This window comes from Anolis sagrei, chromosome 5, assembly GCF_037176765.1.
Source record: "Anolis sagrei isolate rAnoSag1 chromosome 5, rAnoSag1.mat, whole genome shotgun sequence".
Classification (NCBI taxonomy): domain Eukaryota; kingdom Metazoa; phylum Chordata; class Lepidosauria; order Squamata; family Dactyloidae; genus Anolis; species Anolis sagrei.
Window position 1 is genome coordinate 66,463,723 of NC_090025.1, and position 19,828 is coordinate 66,483,550.

The 19,828-nt window shown below is 39.8% G+C and overlaps 1 protein-coding gene across 2 annotated transcripts in view; it reads right to left on the minus strand.

Annotated features, from left to right (window-relative positions):
- Positions 1–19,828, minus strand: part of ACSL1 (acyl-CoA synthetase long chain family member 1) — a 65,545-nt gene that overhangs the window by 44,479 nt on the left and 1,238 nt on the right. For both annotated transcript variants that reach the window (XM_060778638.2, XM_060778639.2), the window contains exon 2: positions 2,314–2,542. In XM_060778638.2, the coding sequence (XP_060634621.2) occupies positions 2,314–2,508 (195 nt within the window). In that variant the 5' untranslated portion in view covers positions 2,509–2,542. The remainder of the gene's footprint in view (positions 1–2,313; positions 2,543–19,828) is intronic.

Here is a 19,828-nt window from a genome sequence, read left to right on the forward strand (position 1 = left end):
GTACAATTATGAATGCAAAAGATTTTTTGTAACAAAAACCAGTTTACAGCAACGATCCTTCTGATATTAATCACTATAAAACAAAGCCATACTCCAAACACCACTGCACAGCCCCCAATGCCACATATCAATGTGAAACCATGGAGTTCAACATAGTTACAGCTTTAGGATAAAAGTTATACCTCTGTCTGTTTGTCCTTGTCTTTGTCACCCTGTACCATCTGCCAGATCGTAATAATTCTAAAAAAGAATATGCTGGGTAAGATGGGTCATTAAGAATGCTCTGAGCTTTCTTAAGGCTGTGGGACTTATAAAGTTCTCCCAAAGAGGGGGGAAGGCAACTTTTGGAGTGTCTTCCTGTCTGCCACTGTGCAGTTACCAAACTATGCACAGATGCAATAGGTTAAGGCATTCTCTATAGCACAGTGGTAGAAAGTCACCAAAAGTTTTTCATTCAATTGTTGGTTCCTTAGAGGTCTCAGATAATAATACAATCTCTACTGGGCTCTCTTAACCAACACTACCATTTGAGTGCCCCAAGTCAGAACCTCCTTAACAGTGATATCCAGGAACCATCCTGTGTACTTCAGAAATGCAGAAAACATGACAGGGCAGCTATTCTGAAAGGAAGCTAGCTTGTTCTGTCAGATACTACTGATTTTTAAACCTAGTAGCTTGTCTCTTTCTACACTTGCCTCTGCAGTTTAGACTCTCTATAGAGCAGGGTCATACCAAGGACAAGCCAGGGTGAGGTCAGCCAAAATGTGTGGGGCCCTGCAGACAATTGTGAAATTAAGCAGTCCCTGCTTTGCACTCTGTACACTATAAGAGAGTTCAATGATTTGAAAGTAAATTGCAGTGAACTTTCCAGAAATGGCTGCACGTTACTCCACGAGGACAAACACAACTATACCTTTTTTGTTTAGCTAGTAGGGTCAAATGTTTACACTGAAACACACTGATAGTACATGGCAAGTGGTGTGTGTGTCAGTGGATGATCTTGGCACAATATAAGATGCTGTGTCCTGCTAGTGATGACTGGCCTCTTGTTTCGCCTTGCTACAATCCCAGAGGCATTGCCTACTGAGTCACATCTACAAAACTCTTTTATCTCATGGTCTATGTTTCTCTATCACTATCTCTTGATGCAGAAACTCATTTCTGATTTTAATTTTTAAGAGAAGACTAACATTGTGTTAAATATATGATTTCTACCACAAGTTTCATTTTTAGGAACTGACTCAAAGAAGAGTTTGAAAATGAAACACACTTCTTTCTACCCTGATATAAGGAACTGTGCTGGCCTATGCATGTATTAGAGGTACAGAATCTTCAGCCTCATTTTCTCCTGGAGTTTGCATTCAAGAAGCCTTTTAAATGTATACAATCTCTCTTTACGACTGCAGGAAAGTATTCAAAGGATTGTAATAATAATAATAATAATAATAATAATAATAATAATAATAATAATTTTATTTATACCACGCCACCATCTCCACAAAGGACCCGGAGTGGCTTACATGAGGCCAAGCCCAACAACACATCGATAAAAACAAGAAGCAATAAGCAAAATAAACAATACAATTAATAACTCACACATAGACAATAACACACAATGATTTAAAAACCTATGGCCGGGCCAGATGTAATAGTTAAAACTTTAAAAATAAATGCTGGACATGAACAGACGATGTATCTAGTAGGAAGGTTTTAAACCAAAAGTAGAGAGCAACCCAAAAGGTAATTAAAGTGGTTCTCAGGATATTTTGCAGGTGATGGTTTCCTTTATTCAGGGAAGGCACACTGGAACAGCCACGTTTTCAGGCTCCTCCTAAAGACTGCCAATGTGGGGGCTTGTCTGATATCCTTGTAGGCAGTGTCTATATGACGTACTCCCATCCTGATGTATTCCACTTGCTGCACAATTAATATGCTACCATGGTGATGAGAGAAAAGAGAAAAAATGGTGATAGGAGGTGAGCACAAACTTGAAAGTGCATATTTTTTTTATGCTGGATGTTAATTTCTGCTATGAAGTACTTGAGGGAAAAACACAAAGAAAGACCAAGGTTGCCGTGACCGTTAAAAGGCACAGTGTAAACCACTCTTTATTTCAATCCTTACGAGCATTGAAAGACCAAGAGCTTTAATTGTTTAAGAACCTATTTTCACAGACAGAACATTCGTCTGCCAGAAACATTGGGGAACGCAAGTACATGACCTCTAGATAAGTCAAATTGCTTCCAAAGATCACAACAACATAATACTACAAAAGAATCAACAGTAAAGAACACAAATTACACAACCACTTACCTCCACCTCCACTGACTGCATTGCTAAGTCGCATGGTGGTTTCAGAGCTTTTGGTCTTGTAGCATACCAGTAAGTTGTGAGTGCTGCGAAAGCACCGAATCCCATCAATGTGTTTGTTGGAAGAGTTCGCACATACTGCCTCACGTCACCCAGTTCTGGCATTCGCAGATGCCTGAACAATTCATGAGCTTGCATGGCGATTTATTTCCCTTGTCCTTTATGCTGAAATCTGGTGACAAAAGAGAAAAACGGTGAGCAACTGATGTATTATGAAAGAATCCTTTTTTAAAAATTGCAAGAGGAAAATGCACATCTTCCAAATATTCTGCCACTGTATTAAACTAGAACCATCTGTATTCTAGACAGCACTGATACATGACTTCATTGAGAGGAAAATGCTATTCTGAATAGGGAGACTTTTCATCTAGCACAGTGTTTCTCAATCTTCCTAATATAGTTCCTCAGGTTGTGGTGACCCCCCAACCATAAAATTATTTTTTGTTGCTACTTCACAACTGTAATTTTGCTACTGTTATGAATCATAATATAAATAACTGATGTGTAGGATGTATTCTCATTCACTGGACCAAATTTGCCACAAATACCCAATACGCTCAAATTTGAATACTGGTGGGTTTAAGGGGGAATTCATTTTGTCATTTGGAAGTTGTAGTTGCTGGGATTTATAGTTCACCTACAATCAAAGAGCATTCTGAACTCCACCAACAATGGAACTGAACCAAACTCGGCACACAGAACTCCCATGACCAACAGAAAATACTGGAAGGGTTTGGTGGGCATTGACTGAGTTTTGGAGTTGTAGTTCACCTACATCCAGAGAGCACTTTGGACTCAGACAGTGATGGATCTGGACCAAACTTGGCATAAATACTCAATATACTAAAATGTGAACACCACTGGAGTTTAGGAAAATATACCTTGACATTTGAGAGATGTAGTTGCTGGGATTTATAGTTCACCTACAATCAAAGAGAATTCTGAACCCCACCAATGATAGAATCGGGCCAAACTTCCCACAGAACCCCCATGACCAACAGAAAATACTGCATTTTCTGATGATCTTTGGTGATTCCTCTGACACCCCCTTGCAAACCCCCCTCCCCTGGTTGAGGACCACTGACCTAGCATTTTTGGTTTGTATCAGACTGTTGTTGTCAGGTGCCACATCTTATTAAACATATCAGCCAAACTTTAAGAAAATATACATGTCTATTTTTGGATAGCATCTGCTCAAGAGCCAAGTCACAAGAGTAAGAGTCAGTAATGGTTCCCTTTTCTTTGACAAAACAGAGCAACAATTTTAAAAATCCCCAGAGCATTTGCCTCTTAAATGGACCGCAGTGCTCTCAAACAAATTCAAACATCTGCTTGTTTCCCACACAATCAGACTTAATGCTGTACAGTATATGTGTGTGTATCACTTAGCCTAGGGAGGAAAGAACAGCAAGAATGTGCTTTCCCATTAGACTCTCTGCAGACTGAGACAGGGTGAAAGAGCAACAGACCTTTCATTAAAAAAAGAAACAAGCCTCCTGCTGGCACCTCCCTCCACTGCGAAGGTCTCTTAGGACATCAGTCATGTGCTTTACTCATAGGTTTATGCCCAGTAGGCCAAAGGTAACTAGCAGACACACTCCATACTTAGTCTTGAGAGAAGGCGGGCCAATGGAAACAGAGTCTGAAGTCACCCCACTGCGTTGCGTATGGTGGGTGGGAGGCAAGGAAACAAACAATGTTCGCCTCAGATGCTGTCTATTGACAGTGACATTCATTAATGCCCATCATCAGCTCATTCCTATCACCAGAGGAAGGCTGACAAAAAGGCTTTTAAAGAAAAAAAGAAAGAACATTGCAGGAGGCGGGGAGCTTTCAGCTTGGAGACTGCAGCCGCTCCTGGAATTGCGGAATACGACACTCAAGTTTACTAGACATGGGGCAGGAGGGAAGGAAATGCTTTGACCTCGAGAGCTTAAGAAGCAATGCTTATCCGTTTTCAAAGAAGTCCCTTTTGACATAGCTTTGTATAATGAGTGACTTCCTCTCCAATAAAGAATGCAAGAAACCCACGTGCCAAGAAAAATGCATTGGGGGCAGTTAATTTATTCCCCGCAACAAGTAACATTTTCTAGTTACCTTCTGAAATAACTTTGTGGCATTGCCATAGGAATTCGTCACTTTTCATGGTTTTTGAATCAGTTGCTTTAAAGTAACAGCATGTAACAAAAAATAACTGGAATGCAACATACATGGCAATGGGTTACTTTATCAAATGTTTCCATGAACAGATCTGCAAATGACTCTCTGAATACTATAATGTAAAAGAGGAACAGATGACTTTTAAAAAGTAACTCTCCAGACTCCAAGTCAAACTTAAAAGATGAGATTTCACATTTAATCCTATTCCTATGTAATTAATATTATTACAGGAATGTTTTTGATCTATATAAAGAACTGCATACATAAATACTATTATTATATTCATAACTAGCCATCCCCTGCCACACATTGCTGTGGCCCAGTCTGTGTATATGTGCTTTGTGTGTGTATATATGTGTTTATGTGTGTATATATTTGTGTATATGTGTGTGTGTGTGTGTATATATATATATAGGTATGAATATGTATGTATATATATTTGTGTACTCGTGTTTATATGTGTATATGCATATTGTGTATATGTATGTGCTTGTCTATATACATATTTTTGTGTATATATGTATATTTGTGTTTATGTATATATGTATTATGTGTGTGTACATGTGTATATTTGTGTGTGCTTGTGCATATATATATGTGTGTGTATGAATGTATGTATGTGTATATGTGTATGTGTGTGCATGTGTATATGTGTGTACATGTGGACATTTGTGTGTGCTTGCACATATATATACGTGTGTATGAATGTGTGTATGTGTATATGTATATGAGTGTATGTATATATGTAGATATGGTGTATTTTGGGGTTTTTTAAGTCTGTTCCGCTGGGGGGGGGGGGGTTGTGTGTTTTTAGGGGTGGTGGACACTAATTGGACTGTTACGTGCATTGCTTCAAAATTTCGTGTCAAGTCGACCAGTGGTTTCTGAGCTATGTTAATCCCACAAGCGAATGTTACATTTTTATTTATATAGATAATTATAACGATTATAATCACAACCAGACACAGTGAAGACCTCTGCCCTTGCACTTTGTGGCTCTGCTGCTGAATACATATGCCCAGTGTGGAATACATCTCACCACATAAAAACAGTGGATGTGGCTGTTAATGAGACATGCCACATTATCACATTATGCCATCACATTATGCCTACGCCCAACACTGCTGGAGAAATTATACTGTTTAACTAGTATTGCACCACCTGACATCCGTTGGGAAGTAGCAGCCTGCAATAAAGGACCAAGGCATTGACATCTCTGGCCCATCCTCTTTTCAGATATCAGGGAGCATGCCAATGCCTTAAATCAAGAAATAGCTTCCTAAGATCTACAGAGACACTAGCAGGAACACCACAGCAAGCAAGAGTCCAAAAGTGGCAGGCAAAAACCCAGAACCTCAATCAATGGCTGATACCAGATGAGAGACTCACTCCTGGGCACACAAAAGATTGGGCGACCTGGAAGGTGCTGAACAGTCTGTGCTCTGGCACCACGAGATGCAGAGTTAACCGTAAAAAATGGGGCTACAAAGTAGAGCCCACAACATGCGAGTGCAAAGAAGAGCAAACCACAGACTACCTACTACAATGCAACCAGAACCTTGCCACATGCACAATGGAGGAACTTCTCACAGTGACACCAGAGGTACTCCAAGTGGCCAGCTTCTGGTCAAAGTACATTTAGCATAATGCCAAGCTTTCCCCTTCATTTGTGTACATTATAACTGTACCCCCAATTTGCTTCCGACACAATAAATAATTAAATTGTAATACTATTTTACATCCTTTTTTATCAATGTCTTTCCTTCCTATAACGCCTTACAACAGTACACAGTCAGTTCATCTACCAGAGTACTCAGAAAAGTAGTAACACAGAGGTGGGCTGAAGGTCAAACCGGATGTACTAGTAGATCTGTGGATTAGGAGCTGCAATAAGGTTGGAAGGTTAAAGAGCTTTGGATATTCAGAAAGGTGTTTCACAATTAGAAAGCAACTGCATTCGTGTGTACAAAGTACGATGGATGATTGAACATCTTTAAACATGGACTGATTATGTGCTGAGAATCATGGCCAAGATTCACAGACAATATCCACTGGTATATTTTTTTAAAGATCTAAGAAGTAAAATAACCTTCCCTGGAGGGAAAATGCCATAGATAGTGCTTCTTAAACTAGCTGACACAAAAGACTGGCAGGGTTTTTCCCCTCAATGTGCTAAAAACTGCCACCATATATGTGGTTATTGATACAAATGATTTTTATTCCTGTAAAACCCATCACAAACTGGCAGCCAACAGCTTACGGACCAGGCCCAATCCGTGGACTGTCATTGAAAAAAACTCTTTTCTTTTGTTGGTTCCAACTCACTGCCACAGACAAAGCATAAATCATAAGGAGCCCCTGGTAGGGCAATGGATTAAAAACTTGCGCTGGCTGAACTGCTGACCAAAAGGTCAGCAGTTCAAATCTGGGAAGCGGGATGAGCTCCCATCTGTCAGTTCCAGCTTCCCATGTGGAGACATGAGAGAAACCTCCCACAGGATGGTAAAACATCTGGGTGTCCCTTGGGCAACGTCCTTGCAGATGGCCAATTCTCTCACGCCAGAAGCGACTTGCAGTTTTTCAAGTCACTCCTGTCACAAAAAAATTGGTCATAAATGCACAAGCATATTGACATGACTGCAGATGTTTCTTTATTAAATTGACATTTACCTGCTTTTTACACACAGATAAATTGTATACAATACAAGTCAGAGATCCGTAGCAACCTTGCCTTGTCATGTACAATGAACCTCTCAATTATATCCATAATTAAACAAACCACAGAGCATTGTTCCGTGGGTTGTTTATTGGGTTATTGTGAATGTAGGCAGTTACCCTTTTCTAATAAGAATGCAAATCATTGTTAAATTTGTTCTCATATTCAAGAATGGAGAATTTAAAGTTCTTTCTCTGTTGAGTCAGTTATGAGTCCTACATATTTTAAGATTATTTTTCACATCTTGGTACACAGTTTTGCCTTTTCCCCACATTAGTGTAATTAACTCTGCACAATCCTCCCACCAAATTTCTGTGGAAAAATTGGCCTTCCACAAAAATTTGGAAGGGGAAAGGGAACATTTTGAAGACAGGATCCTCAATGTGTCAAGATACCCTTTCTTGTTATGGATGAGAAAATACACAATTGGTCTTTACATCCCTTTTCTTTCACTTGTGAGAAACAAACCAGACAAGGGGAGTATACTGCACTCACATGATACGATAAACAAAGAATAAACCTCTGTGGCTTGTTTAACTACTCCTGCTGGAAGCAGCAGGGATCAAGCAGAACACACCTAACACAATGTTTGTATACAATCAGCCAAGATACCTTGATTGCTGTGCAAATTCAACCAAAGCAAATGTGATGGCAAGAGTTATAAAAGCTATTTTTAACAGTCTGCTAGACTGGCCTTTCATCAGCTTTACAGTAGTCTTGTTTTATCTTAAGATCTACCACCGTATCTGGACAGGAGAACAGCATCAAGGGCCTGGATTACAGTTATTACCCCAGTTTAATTGTCACCGCAACATCCAATAGAATCCTGGGATTTGCCGTTTAGGGAGCGATATTTGGAATTCTCACTCAAGAGAAATACAGCATCAAACTACAAATCCCAAGATATGGCAGGATGCAGCCATGGCAGGGAAAGTGCTCCGATGTGGGTATGAAAGGACTCCATGTCTTTAAATGTTGACACTAGTCCTGTGTGTGAATGGTTGTATGTATCTGGTATTTTGAACTGTCAGTCACCTTGGAAAGATTTAATATAAAAAGCAGGGCATAAAGGAAAACAAAATATATAAACAGTGGTGTTCGACCAATAATGTTTGGTTGTTTTGTTATCTTTAAGCAAGTGCATTTATGTGCCTTCAAGTTGCTTACTGATACCATGAATTAAGAGAAGCATAATTTCCTGGGCATCTGTAGTCCAAACGTCTGTGCAGCAAAACTTAGTGCAAAAATGTTCTGTCTCTGTATATTAGTCCTGAGACAAATTATGTTTAATTAAAATCAGAGAATCATTTCCCCCCTTGATGTAGGCCATTATATTGAATTAGCTTAGAAAACCCACAGAATTCCTTACTAGCTCCCAGGTCAGTGGAAGACCAGTAGCTTTAGGAAAGTGGCCTCTCAGGAAAGTTCCTCTGTTTGGAATATTCTCATTGGAATCTTCCCACCTCCTTCCAAGATGCTTCCAATGAGCCTCAACATTCATGGAGCAGGTGGTTGATTTAATGCTATTGCTTCCAAGCTCAACTCTTTGGTCCCTTTTCTTATTTAAAGGAGCACATTGTTATGGTTTTTATTCCCCATCTCCATTTCCCCTCTTAGGCCATTATAACTAATAGGAAGTGCATTTATTTTAAAGGATGGCCAAGCAAGAAGCATTTCAGAAGGGCATACCAAATCATCATCATCATAAAAAAAAAACCCTCAGAAGAGATTTTGTATAATGCAGAAAGAGGGGGCCCCGGTGGTGCGGAAGTTAAACCACTGAGCTGCTGACTGAAAGCTTGGCAGTTTGAATCAAGGGAGCAGGATGAGCTCTGCTATTACTGCCAGCTTCTGTCAACCTAACAGTTCAAAAACATGCAAGTGTGAGTAGATCAATAGGTACTGCTCCAATGGGTAGGTAACGGCACTCCATGCTGTCATATCGGCCACATAACCTTGGAGACGACTATGGACAATGCCGGCTCCGAGAGCATGGATCCACTTTAAATCCGGTTGCTGCCTCGTGCAACATTCTTGGGTTTGTAGTTTAGTGAGGCCCAGGACCTGCCTGGCTGAGCATTTTAAATGCTCCTCCCCTAAACTACAAGCCCCAGAATGCTGCAGGAGGCAGCAACCAGATTTAAAGCGAATCCATACTCTAGTGTGATGAGGTAAATAATGTCAAGGGAAAACCTTTACATCTACCTAAGAAAGAAGATCTGGAAAGTGAGAGGTTCTAGCAGAGGCATGGGCAAACTTTGACCCTCCAAGTGTTTTGGACTTCAACTCCCACAATTCCTAACAACCTGTAGGCTGTTAGGAATTGTGGGAGTTGAAGTCCAAAATGCCCAGAGGGCCAAAGTTTGCCCATTCCTGTTCTAGCAGAAACCTCAATCCAACTAACTAAGTAACCTTGGAAAAGTTGTTCCTCACTTCATTCCCTGTGGCACTCATCACACAATATGAAAATCAAACTAGCTACCTTCAAACTGTTGCTGAAATAGGAATGCTTTTGATCTACATAAAGCACTACATATATCACGTGCTATTATTATATTGATATTAAGTAGTATAATGATATACACATTTATCTTGGTCTTTCCCGTATCTGCTTTCTCCACTACGCATAAGGCTTACATATTTTTTGCCATTTATATTATTTCCATTCCCCCCATTTGTGATCTTTTCTAAACTAATCCAAACATTGCAAACTTCCGCCACAGTGTATTGCTTGAGCCTTTTGTATAGATAATTTGCAGCTATAATGTAGACATAGGCCAAGAGATCACATTATAAACCTGTGTCAGGTCATATTTAACCAAACTCTAAGTTGACCATTTACAACTCTGGTTAAGAGATGTCCTTGAGTTGCCTCAAAGTATAAAATTAACTACATTATATCCCTATTTTCAATGTCTTGTAGCCAGTGTGGTGTAGGGTTTGAGCATTTTATTACAATTCTGGAGACCAGGGTTCAAATCCCCGCTCAGCAATGGAAATTCACCTTGGGCAAGTCACACTCTTCCAATCTCATAGGAAAGCAAAGGCAAGCCTGCTCTGAACAAATATTTTCGAGAAAAACAAGACAGAAACAACTAGAAGGTACACAACAAATAAACCTGTAGCAAACAGAAGCTTATATGCCAGGCTTAAAGAACTTAAACTACATGCCTGCTGAGTGTGAGAAAGCACATCCTAGTTGTCAAATCCAATAACATAAGTACCCATATCCAGGCACCAAACTGTTTTGCACTGGACAGGGCAAACATCTTACTTACAGACTGAGTTAGCTCATTAAGTCAACAATTAATTGGTCATTACTTACAGACTGAAACATTTAGCTTTAGAAAACGTTTTCAATGGGGGAACTAGGCATACCACTTTCTGTCCTTGTCTTTTATGCCATGTTCATCCGGTTAAATAAAGGCAACGCAATGCTTCAAGTCAGCAAAAAGCCTCTTGACACAAGCACAAGTAGAATACTGAATCAGCCAAGATGTGGTCTTTCCAGCTGAACTCAGCTCTGTGGCACTCAGCCAGCTTGGCTCCGTGCAGCCATTCCTGGCTCCCCCTTCTCCCTTACCAAGTACAATAAACTATTTACAGAAGGCAGAATGCTCTCCTTTTGTCTGGCAATAGGCAGGCATCGTTCGAGGGCAACTGTCAACTTCTTCATTATAGTGCTAGAACCCAGGAGCCAATGGTTTCTTTCCCTTTGGCTCTGCTGTTCTACCACAGGCGGGTATCTACAATGAATTGTTTGATGAGAAATACTGGGCTATTATGGAAATAAATTTTAGCCTATGGCAGCACTCATCAAGGTAGTAGTCCATGAATTGGTACCAATCTGTATACCATTATCTTCTGATCTATTGCAAGTTCCCAGGAAGGAAGGAAGGGAGGAAGGGAGGAAGGGAGGAAGGGAGGAAGGGAGGGAGAGAGGGAGGCAATGGGCAGAAATGTGGTACACCCACATTAGGTAGCCTGAAAAGCACAGTGTTATAGAATCCACTATGTTTTAGTTCGAACCCCTTGTGGCATAGTGGGTTAAACCACTGAGCTGCTGAATTTGCTGACTGAAAGGTTGGTGGGTGAACCCAGGGAGCCGGGCGAGGTCCTGATGTTAGCTCCAGCTTCTGCCAACCTAGCATGCAAATGTAAGTAGATCAATAAGTACTGCTTTGGTGGGAAGGTAATGGCGCTCCATGGAGGCATCTACGGACAACGCTGGCTCTTTGGCTTAGAAATGGAGATGAACACCACACTTCAGGGTCAGACACGACTAGACAATGTCAAGGGAAAACCTTTACCTTTACCTATGCTTTAGTACAGGCATACACAACTTGCAACCCTCCAGATGGGTCGGTCTTCAACTCCCAGAAGCCCTAGCTAGCTTGTCATGAACTCTGGGAGCTAAAGTCCAAAACAGCTGGAGGGATGCAAGTTGTGCACGCATGTTTCAGAAGCTGAGCTAGTTAACCATTGAGGTTTCTAGTATGTTCCATCCTATCTTTCTACAGAAAAATGTTCAATCAAAAGAAATACAGAACTAGCACTAGACTGTGCTTTTGCAATCCTAATTTTTGAAAATCCAGGTAAGCATATTAGAGAAATCTTCTATATACTAAGCTTTAGATTTTCTAACTGCCTTGAATCCCACCTTGGGAGAAAGAAGCAGTATCCAATAAATAAATATCACACACAGACTGTAAGCTACTTGAAAGCACTCTATGCATAAATGAAAATATCCTTTTCATTACACCTGCAAAATGTAAATTGCCACGAAATGACTTAACTTCCCACTGTTTTAGCAAAAGTCCGTTCTTGCTCAATAGCACAACTGGGGTATGGAAAATGAATGGTATTTGAAGTATTGTTTTGGCAATGCAAATGAATCATGCTAGGATACTCAATTTAAGCTAACACTTGAAGAAGAAAAGCTGCCAAGGTTAGTACTGGCAGAGGCAACAAGAGTTTCTGACAAAGAAGACCCTTTTTTCAAAGTCTTCTTGCGCCAACCTAGCCTCTGATTTTCTCTTTGTTCTCCTGGGTAGTTGGATTTTTTTCTTAGCAGCATAAGCATGGGGAGGATAGCAAAAGCAGGCTGGAAAAACACAGACTTTCTGTAAAAGGTTGCCGCAGTGCACATGCAGTAAACAATGCAATAAAAGGTTGAGCTGAGAAAGAGCAGGATTTGATTCAAAACAATCGTACTGTAGCCATGTGGGCAAAGTAAATAGAAGCTGCTTCTAGAACAGGTATGGGTAAGCTTTGGCCCTCCAGGTGTTTTGGACTTCAACTCCCAGAAATCCCAGCCAGCTTACCAGCTGTCAGGAATTCTGGGAGTTGAAGTCCCAAACACCTGAAGGGCCAAAGTTTGCCCATGTCTGCTCTAGAAAATGGGGTAGAAGATAAACTTGAAGGATTTCACCAACAAATTAGAAAAAAAAAGACAAAGACGCATTTTGGAAGAAGATTGTTATGAAGCACAAAATAGTTATATTTATTTGTGTAAAGTCTACTTGTGCTGCTTGTTTGATATACTATGCACGTGTAATTTTTGGACAAAATTCTGTCTAAATGGACATTTTGTTTCAGTTGCATCTTTGCTACCAATGCAAGTTCAAATGTGAAGAGCTTTATGGTTGCAGGGAAGTTTAAATGACAATATAGCTCTGCTCGCAGAAACAGATAAGTGACATTAAAGTCAGTCACTGGGCCATGCATTTGTTGATAGTTTAATATTATTGCTGAGAAATGGAAGTTTACTCTTTATGTTTCATTACAGTATCATTTAACAAAACAACTACAGGAAAAAGCAGGGTTTGCTTCTGAAACTGTCAGGCCAATGATCAACTTAGCAACATGAATACTGCATCTCCAAAAAAAAGAGAGAGAGAGAGAGAGAGAGAGAGAGAGAGAGAGAGAGAGAGAGAGGATGCAACCGACAGAAATCGCATCCTTGCTACAAAGGACCATGAAGGGCTCCTCCATGTCATCTGGTTGTCTGCTCCATAAACTAAGGTAAACCGAATTAAGATCTAGAGGCAAAACAATAATACATGCCCCCTCCTCCAAACCCCAATAGCTGATGAAAATACTTGTCATCACATTAGAGAAAAAAATCCACTTAAAATCCAGTGTCTGCCTCCTGCAGAATTCTGGGGTTTGTAGTTTAGTGAGGCTGTTAAGGCTCCTCCCTAAACTACAAACCCCAGAAATATGCAGGAGGCAGAAACCAGATTTGAAGTGGATTTTCTCTCTAGTGTGATGAGGCCCTCAAACTATGGAGAGAAATAAGTGTCACGACAACATAAAACTCCTATAAATTACACAGAGTTCAGGAAAGCCAGGATCATTTTTTCTTCACCCAAGAAATTTATTAAGCATACTTGACCAGTATTTTACCAACTGAGCATTCAGCCCTACTAAAAAGCACAATGCAATCCCATTCATGCCAAGCCAATGTTCATGGATGAGCTATTTATTCTTTGCTGTTGGGTTCATATTTAAACATCTGACAATGATTATTGCTTTGTAAAGTCCTTCCAATTAACTTCTAGTCAATACTGATATCTGCATTGTCACATTTGTGCAGCTACTGGGTTACAGGGCCATTATCCAAACTACAAATCAATGCAGGTAAGCATTAACACTGCAGAACCTGTGCATTCTGAATAAACCTAAAGTCTAATGTCTTCACATGCAGGGAACAATATGACAATAGGACTGGGTTTCATGGTTTAATCATTTTAAGATATTTATATGTTTTAACTCCTTATTTCCATTGATGTATTGTATTTTATGTTGTTAAATATGCGGCATTGAATATTGCCACTTGTACGCTGCTCGTAGTCCCTTGCAAAGGTGGGAAGAGCAGGATAGAAATAAAGTAAATAATAATAATAATAATAATAATAATCTGAATTTTTAAAGTTCCATGTAACATTCACACTGCCAAAGAAGAGCACAGGCAGTTACAAACATCCTGCTTACAAATGATTCATAGGAAGTGAGAGAAATCTACCCCTAGGAAAGGAGATTCACTCATGGAAGGGTTACTATCATGGGGGAAAGGTATTTCCATTGAAGTTTTATCACCAATCTTGTTTCCACAACAAGCCACATTTTTTCAAGACCCAATGATCACAGGGTCAGAAAGCGAGTTGAAAATTTCTGAACAAGGGCACAGACAACAAAACAAACACCAAAGGGTTATTAATCCTTCCCTACACTATCCAGAACTTTATAAAGATATATTTTTGGCTGCAGTTACACTTTAAAATGCACATGTTTTGACTTACAAACAAATTCACATTAAGAACAATCCTACAGATTTGTAACTTGGGGCTGCCTGTATTCTATTTGATTGCCTGAATCATTCTCTGGTTATAAAGAAATGTTGTGTTAAGATACCAAAGATCAATTGCTATAACTTGTCCAGGAATGTTTGATGGGTTTAAAGCAGTGGTTCCCAACCTTTTTTTGACCAGGGACCATTTTGACCAGGAACCACTCTCCAACATTAGTACCAAAAGGGTTATGTACAAATTAGTTTGTGGTCCATTTTAGATTCAGTTTGGTTATTTGGGGTGCCAATTCAGAAAATTGCACTGGATAGACCACATCAGCAGAACATAAATCATCCAGTAGTCGCTAACTGCTCACCCACAGAAAACCATGCTTAATAATCTAGAGGTGATGTGGTAGTAGTAATCTTTCATGGGTAACCTCTCCCTCATCCCCCTGACATCCCCATTGCCTCAGCACTATAAGAGGCTTTCACAAGACTAATCGCTCTCATTGCCTCATGGTTTCAAGGTGTAGTAATGGTGAGGTTGTGGACCATATTTTTTGTTCTTGTGGACCACTGGTGGTCTGCAAACCACAAGTTGGGAACCACTGGTTTAAGGGGACCTTCTTTTTTAGTACAGTGGTATGCCATAGAGTTAGAAAAAACACCTATCAGAAACTAGAGATCTTAAATAATAAATAAACTTTATTTGTAACCCAACCTATCTCCCCAAGAGGATTGTTATCTTCCTGAAAACATGGAAAACTTTCTTTTTGTTATTTGGGCATGGATGAGAACACTCTAGGTTCTATTTCAAAGAGAAAACACGAAAATTACTGATAAAATGTATAGCTTAGATCCAATTTAATATTTGTTTTCTCATATTTTCAAGTTTCTTCATGTTTTCAATAAGTCGAATATGTTGTAGCTTAATATATTGCTTAAGTGTTTGAGCAAACAGCAGACTTGCTCACTGGCTCTGTGCTGCTTCAAAATTCCAGGTAATTAAACAATAAAGTACATTCTCTTAAGCCAGCATCTCAACACTGCATCATTAAACGCAAGCAAACATTATTTTCAGAGTATTCATGCCATAACCTTGAGAAATTGGTACTTTGGAAGCAACAAAAAAGCCATTAATTGTGACCGAACTGTCTGCCCCAATTATACCTGTTTCCATCTTATGTTCATTTCTAGATGCAGAGAACCACTAGATTGTACCTGCAGTCTTTAATGGAACAGTCAAACCTCAAATATACAGTGATGACTTTTTTTGAGTTACACTTAACTTTAGTGGCTTTCTATTTAAGCAGAATTAGATTAGTATCAGGCAATCAATTCTGAATTTAACTGTGGATTGATCACAGTTGTATACTGCTACAGAAGTGCAACTAGGATGGCCAATGAGTGGGTTTTTGGTTTGCTACACCACTTTCAGATGCTTAATAGTGATCTAAACACTATTTTAAAATATTGATTGAATTGTTCATATTAAAACTGGTAAGTAGTATTAAAAAAAGTGATCTGGTAATTTTAGTTTTGGACTTTACTTATTCTTGTAAACATAGGAATACAGGAAGTTGTAATTCAAAGATACTTGGTTCTAATTTGTCTTTAAACACCACTGCAGGTTGTTGATATCACTTAAACCTATAATTATTCTCTATCCTAAAATTTTCTGAGCACTGAATTTGTTTTTCTTTAAAGATTTCTGATTAAAATGCAAGATATGGTGATACCTAACAGTTAGGATGATTTTATAGGCAACTAGGTAAATTCGTGGTGGATAAGGCCATCAGTGATGACTACTTAATGGCAACTGCATATCACAATATCACATCTGCCATCAGATGTATTAGTCCTCAGATGAGACAGGATTTAACCTTATTTAATTTCTCCATACCATGCATACTTTATTACATCTATATGACTCCATACTTGACTTTCCCACTTAGCTTGAAGGTCCTAAACCTTTCTTCACAGCCTTTGCTCATTTTGAGTGTTCTTTTCTGAAACTTTTCCAGCTCTCCTGCATCTCTTTTCAAGCACGGGAGCCAGAAACACATTTTATATTCCAAGAGTTACAGATTTGCATTAAGGCATTATGATATTGGCAGCACTATTTTCAGTTCCTTCTCTAATACTCGCCCACCATGACATTTTCTTCCTTTTCCACCCAAAGGAAGGGGACACACTGGCATGACTTTTTCATCAAGCCACAAATCCCAAATTGCTTTCCTGGCTGCTAACTGCTAGTTCTGCTTTAATATGAGGCTATGACATATGAATATTTGGGCCCATACTTTACACTTATCTATAGTGAACCACACTGGATATTTTAATGCCTATTTCCTCAGTTTGCAAATAGCTTTTCTAAATATTGTGGTCCCTTTTCATTTTAACCATCCTAAATACCCTCAGTTCATCAGCAGAGATGGTTATTTCAATTCCTAATCAAATTTAAAAGCATGGGCCCTATCGATACAGAAGCTCCCAACATATGCAAAAACTGCCTATTTTCCACCTCATTTTCTTCAACTAATTATCCCACAGAACCTCCCATACCATGACAACTAGGCTTCCACATGATCACAACAAGAGCTATAAATAAAACACCGAATGCAGAACCATACAACCATAACTCAATCCAGACTTCACTAATATGTTTACAAATGGAATCTGGTTCCCTTTGATTTAAAAAGCCTCTGGCACAAAGATCTTTGGATAGACTAAATGGAGCCACAATATCAACCCCCCCCCCCCCCACAAAAAGTAAGATTTCTAAAAGCAGCAACAAGCTTAGCTACCTATCACAACATTGGTGATATAGGGGCAAGTGCTTGGGGCCTGCTCTGGGGCAAAGGAGGGTTTCTCGAGTGCTTCTATCTTTATGAAGATAAGAAAGCATTGCACCTCCATCTCAGCCATGCTGATCAGGCCGAGAAGAGTTTCACAGGGAGAGAATTTTGCCTCTAGGCAGCCCTATCATCACAGGGCTGTTCTGCTCAACCCACGGAAGTTGAGGTTCAGCCCCAAATGATAAGGAGCCACCCTGGAAGGCAACTCCCTTGACAGAGCAAGGAAGCTGCACAGCGGGTTGGTTTTTTCTTGTCTTTCCCATCTGCTCCTCTTATGAGCTCAAGCCAAGGTTTGGGGTGGGAAACTGACATGAATTCTCAGTGCAGGCCACCTATGGAGACTTATGGGGACCCCATGAGTTGTATAGTATTGTCTTAAGCAGAGTTCCTTCCTCTGAAATGTATCCTAAAATATCTGGTGACCTCCCATGCAAGTATGATCCAGGGCTGACCCTGCTTGGCTTCCAAATTCATGTGGGAGATCTGGTGCCTTTAGGGTCATCACCTTCGTCGTCATCACCACAATAATTACATTAGACTCTTAGGCCCCTTCTATATTGCCCTATATCCCAGGATCTGATCCCAGATTATATTCTTATTCCAGATTATATGGAAGGAGACTCATAATCCAGTTCAAAGAAGATAATCTGGGATCAGATCCTGGGATGCAAGGCAATGTAGATCCAGCCTCAGTTAATCAGAAACCAAGAAACTGGCCCAATGTTATTGGCTACCATGTAAGTAAGGGCCCTTCCATGCAGTTTTATAAAATCCACATTGAATTGGATTATATGGCCATGTGGACTCAGATAATACTGTTCAAAGCAGATATTGTGGATTATCTGCCTTGATAATCCACAATAATCTGGGTGGAAGGGCTCTAAATTGCACACTGCATTCATCAAGCTGTTTTTATAATAATAGTAACACTGTGTTACATTAAGTTACATTTCCTTGTATTTGCTTTTAGTTACTATATATCAACCGCAAGTGAAGGCACAGTTTATGTTATAGTATAGTATAGTATAGTATAGTATAGTATAGTATAGTATGGGGTGTACTACTGGTTAGGGCTCTTTTAACAGCAACTCTCAAGCAACCAGAAAATACATTTATCCAGCATCTACCAACAATCCCAATGGATGCCAGTTAATGGAGGCCCATTCCACACAGCTGTATAAAATCCACATTGAATTGGATGATATGGCAGTGTGGACTAAGATAACGCAGTTCAAAGCAGATACTGTGGATTATCTTCCTTGATATTGTGGAATATATGAAGGCCCTCATATAATCCAGTTCAAAGAAGATAATCTCAGATTAGATCCTGAGAAGGCAGCGTAGATCCTGCCTCTGTTAGCAGGAACCCAAGCAACCGGTAAAAGCTTATTGGCTACCATGTAACTAAAATTGCATACTGCATTCACCAAGCTGTTCTTACAATAACAGTAACATGGTGTTACATTAAGTTAAGTTTCCTTGTATTTCCTTTTAGTTAATATATATCAACCTCAAGTCAACGCAGAGTTTATGTTATAAGTAATTCAAACACGGGCAAATATTGGCCCTCCAAGTGTTTTGGATGCCAACTTCCACAAGGCTATTAGGAATTGTGGGAGTTGAAGTCCAAAACACTTGGAGGGCCAAAGTTTGCCCATACCTGTGGTATACTACTGGTTAGGCCTATCTTTAACAGTACTTCTTGAGCAACCAGAAAGTACATTTATCCAGCATCTATAAACAACCCCAATGAATGCCAGTTAATCGAGAGTTTGCCTGCTGCATGTCTCCCTAGACTGAGACTCAAAGTGGCTATTGAAGCCCTACATTCTCAGGGCCCTTCCACACAGACATATAACTCAGAATGTCAAGGCAGATAACTCACAGTATCTGCTTTGAACTGGACTATCTGAGTCCACACTGCCATATAATCTAGTTCAGTGTGGATTTTATACAGCTGTGTGGAAGGGGCCTCAGTGCAGCAGAATACAACTGGGATCAATCCCAGTAATGCAAATAGGACTAATAATGATGGATATCATCAATATGAATGCTGTTATGATGACGACAGAGGAAGCCTGTGGTTCCAAATTCTTTGCAATGCAGCAAAATACAGAGGCCAAGGCACCAAGCACGAAATTCTGTCCGAATTTCTTGTGACCCAAGAGTGTTCAAGTCATCTGAGGGCCCTTCCACACATCCCTATATCACAGACTATTAAGGCAGGAAATCCCACATTATTTGCGTATGGATTCAGATAATCCAGTTCAAAGCAGATATTCTGGGATATAGGACTGTGTGAAAGGGCCCTCAGATAACCCAGTTCAAAGCAGATATTGTGGGTTTTTTTTTTTGCTTTGATATTCTGGGACATAGGGCTGAGTTAAAATTCATGAGTAAGCCAGGTTTTCTGAGCCCCTTCTACACAGC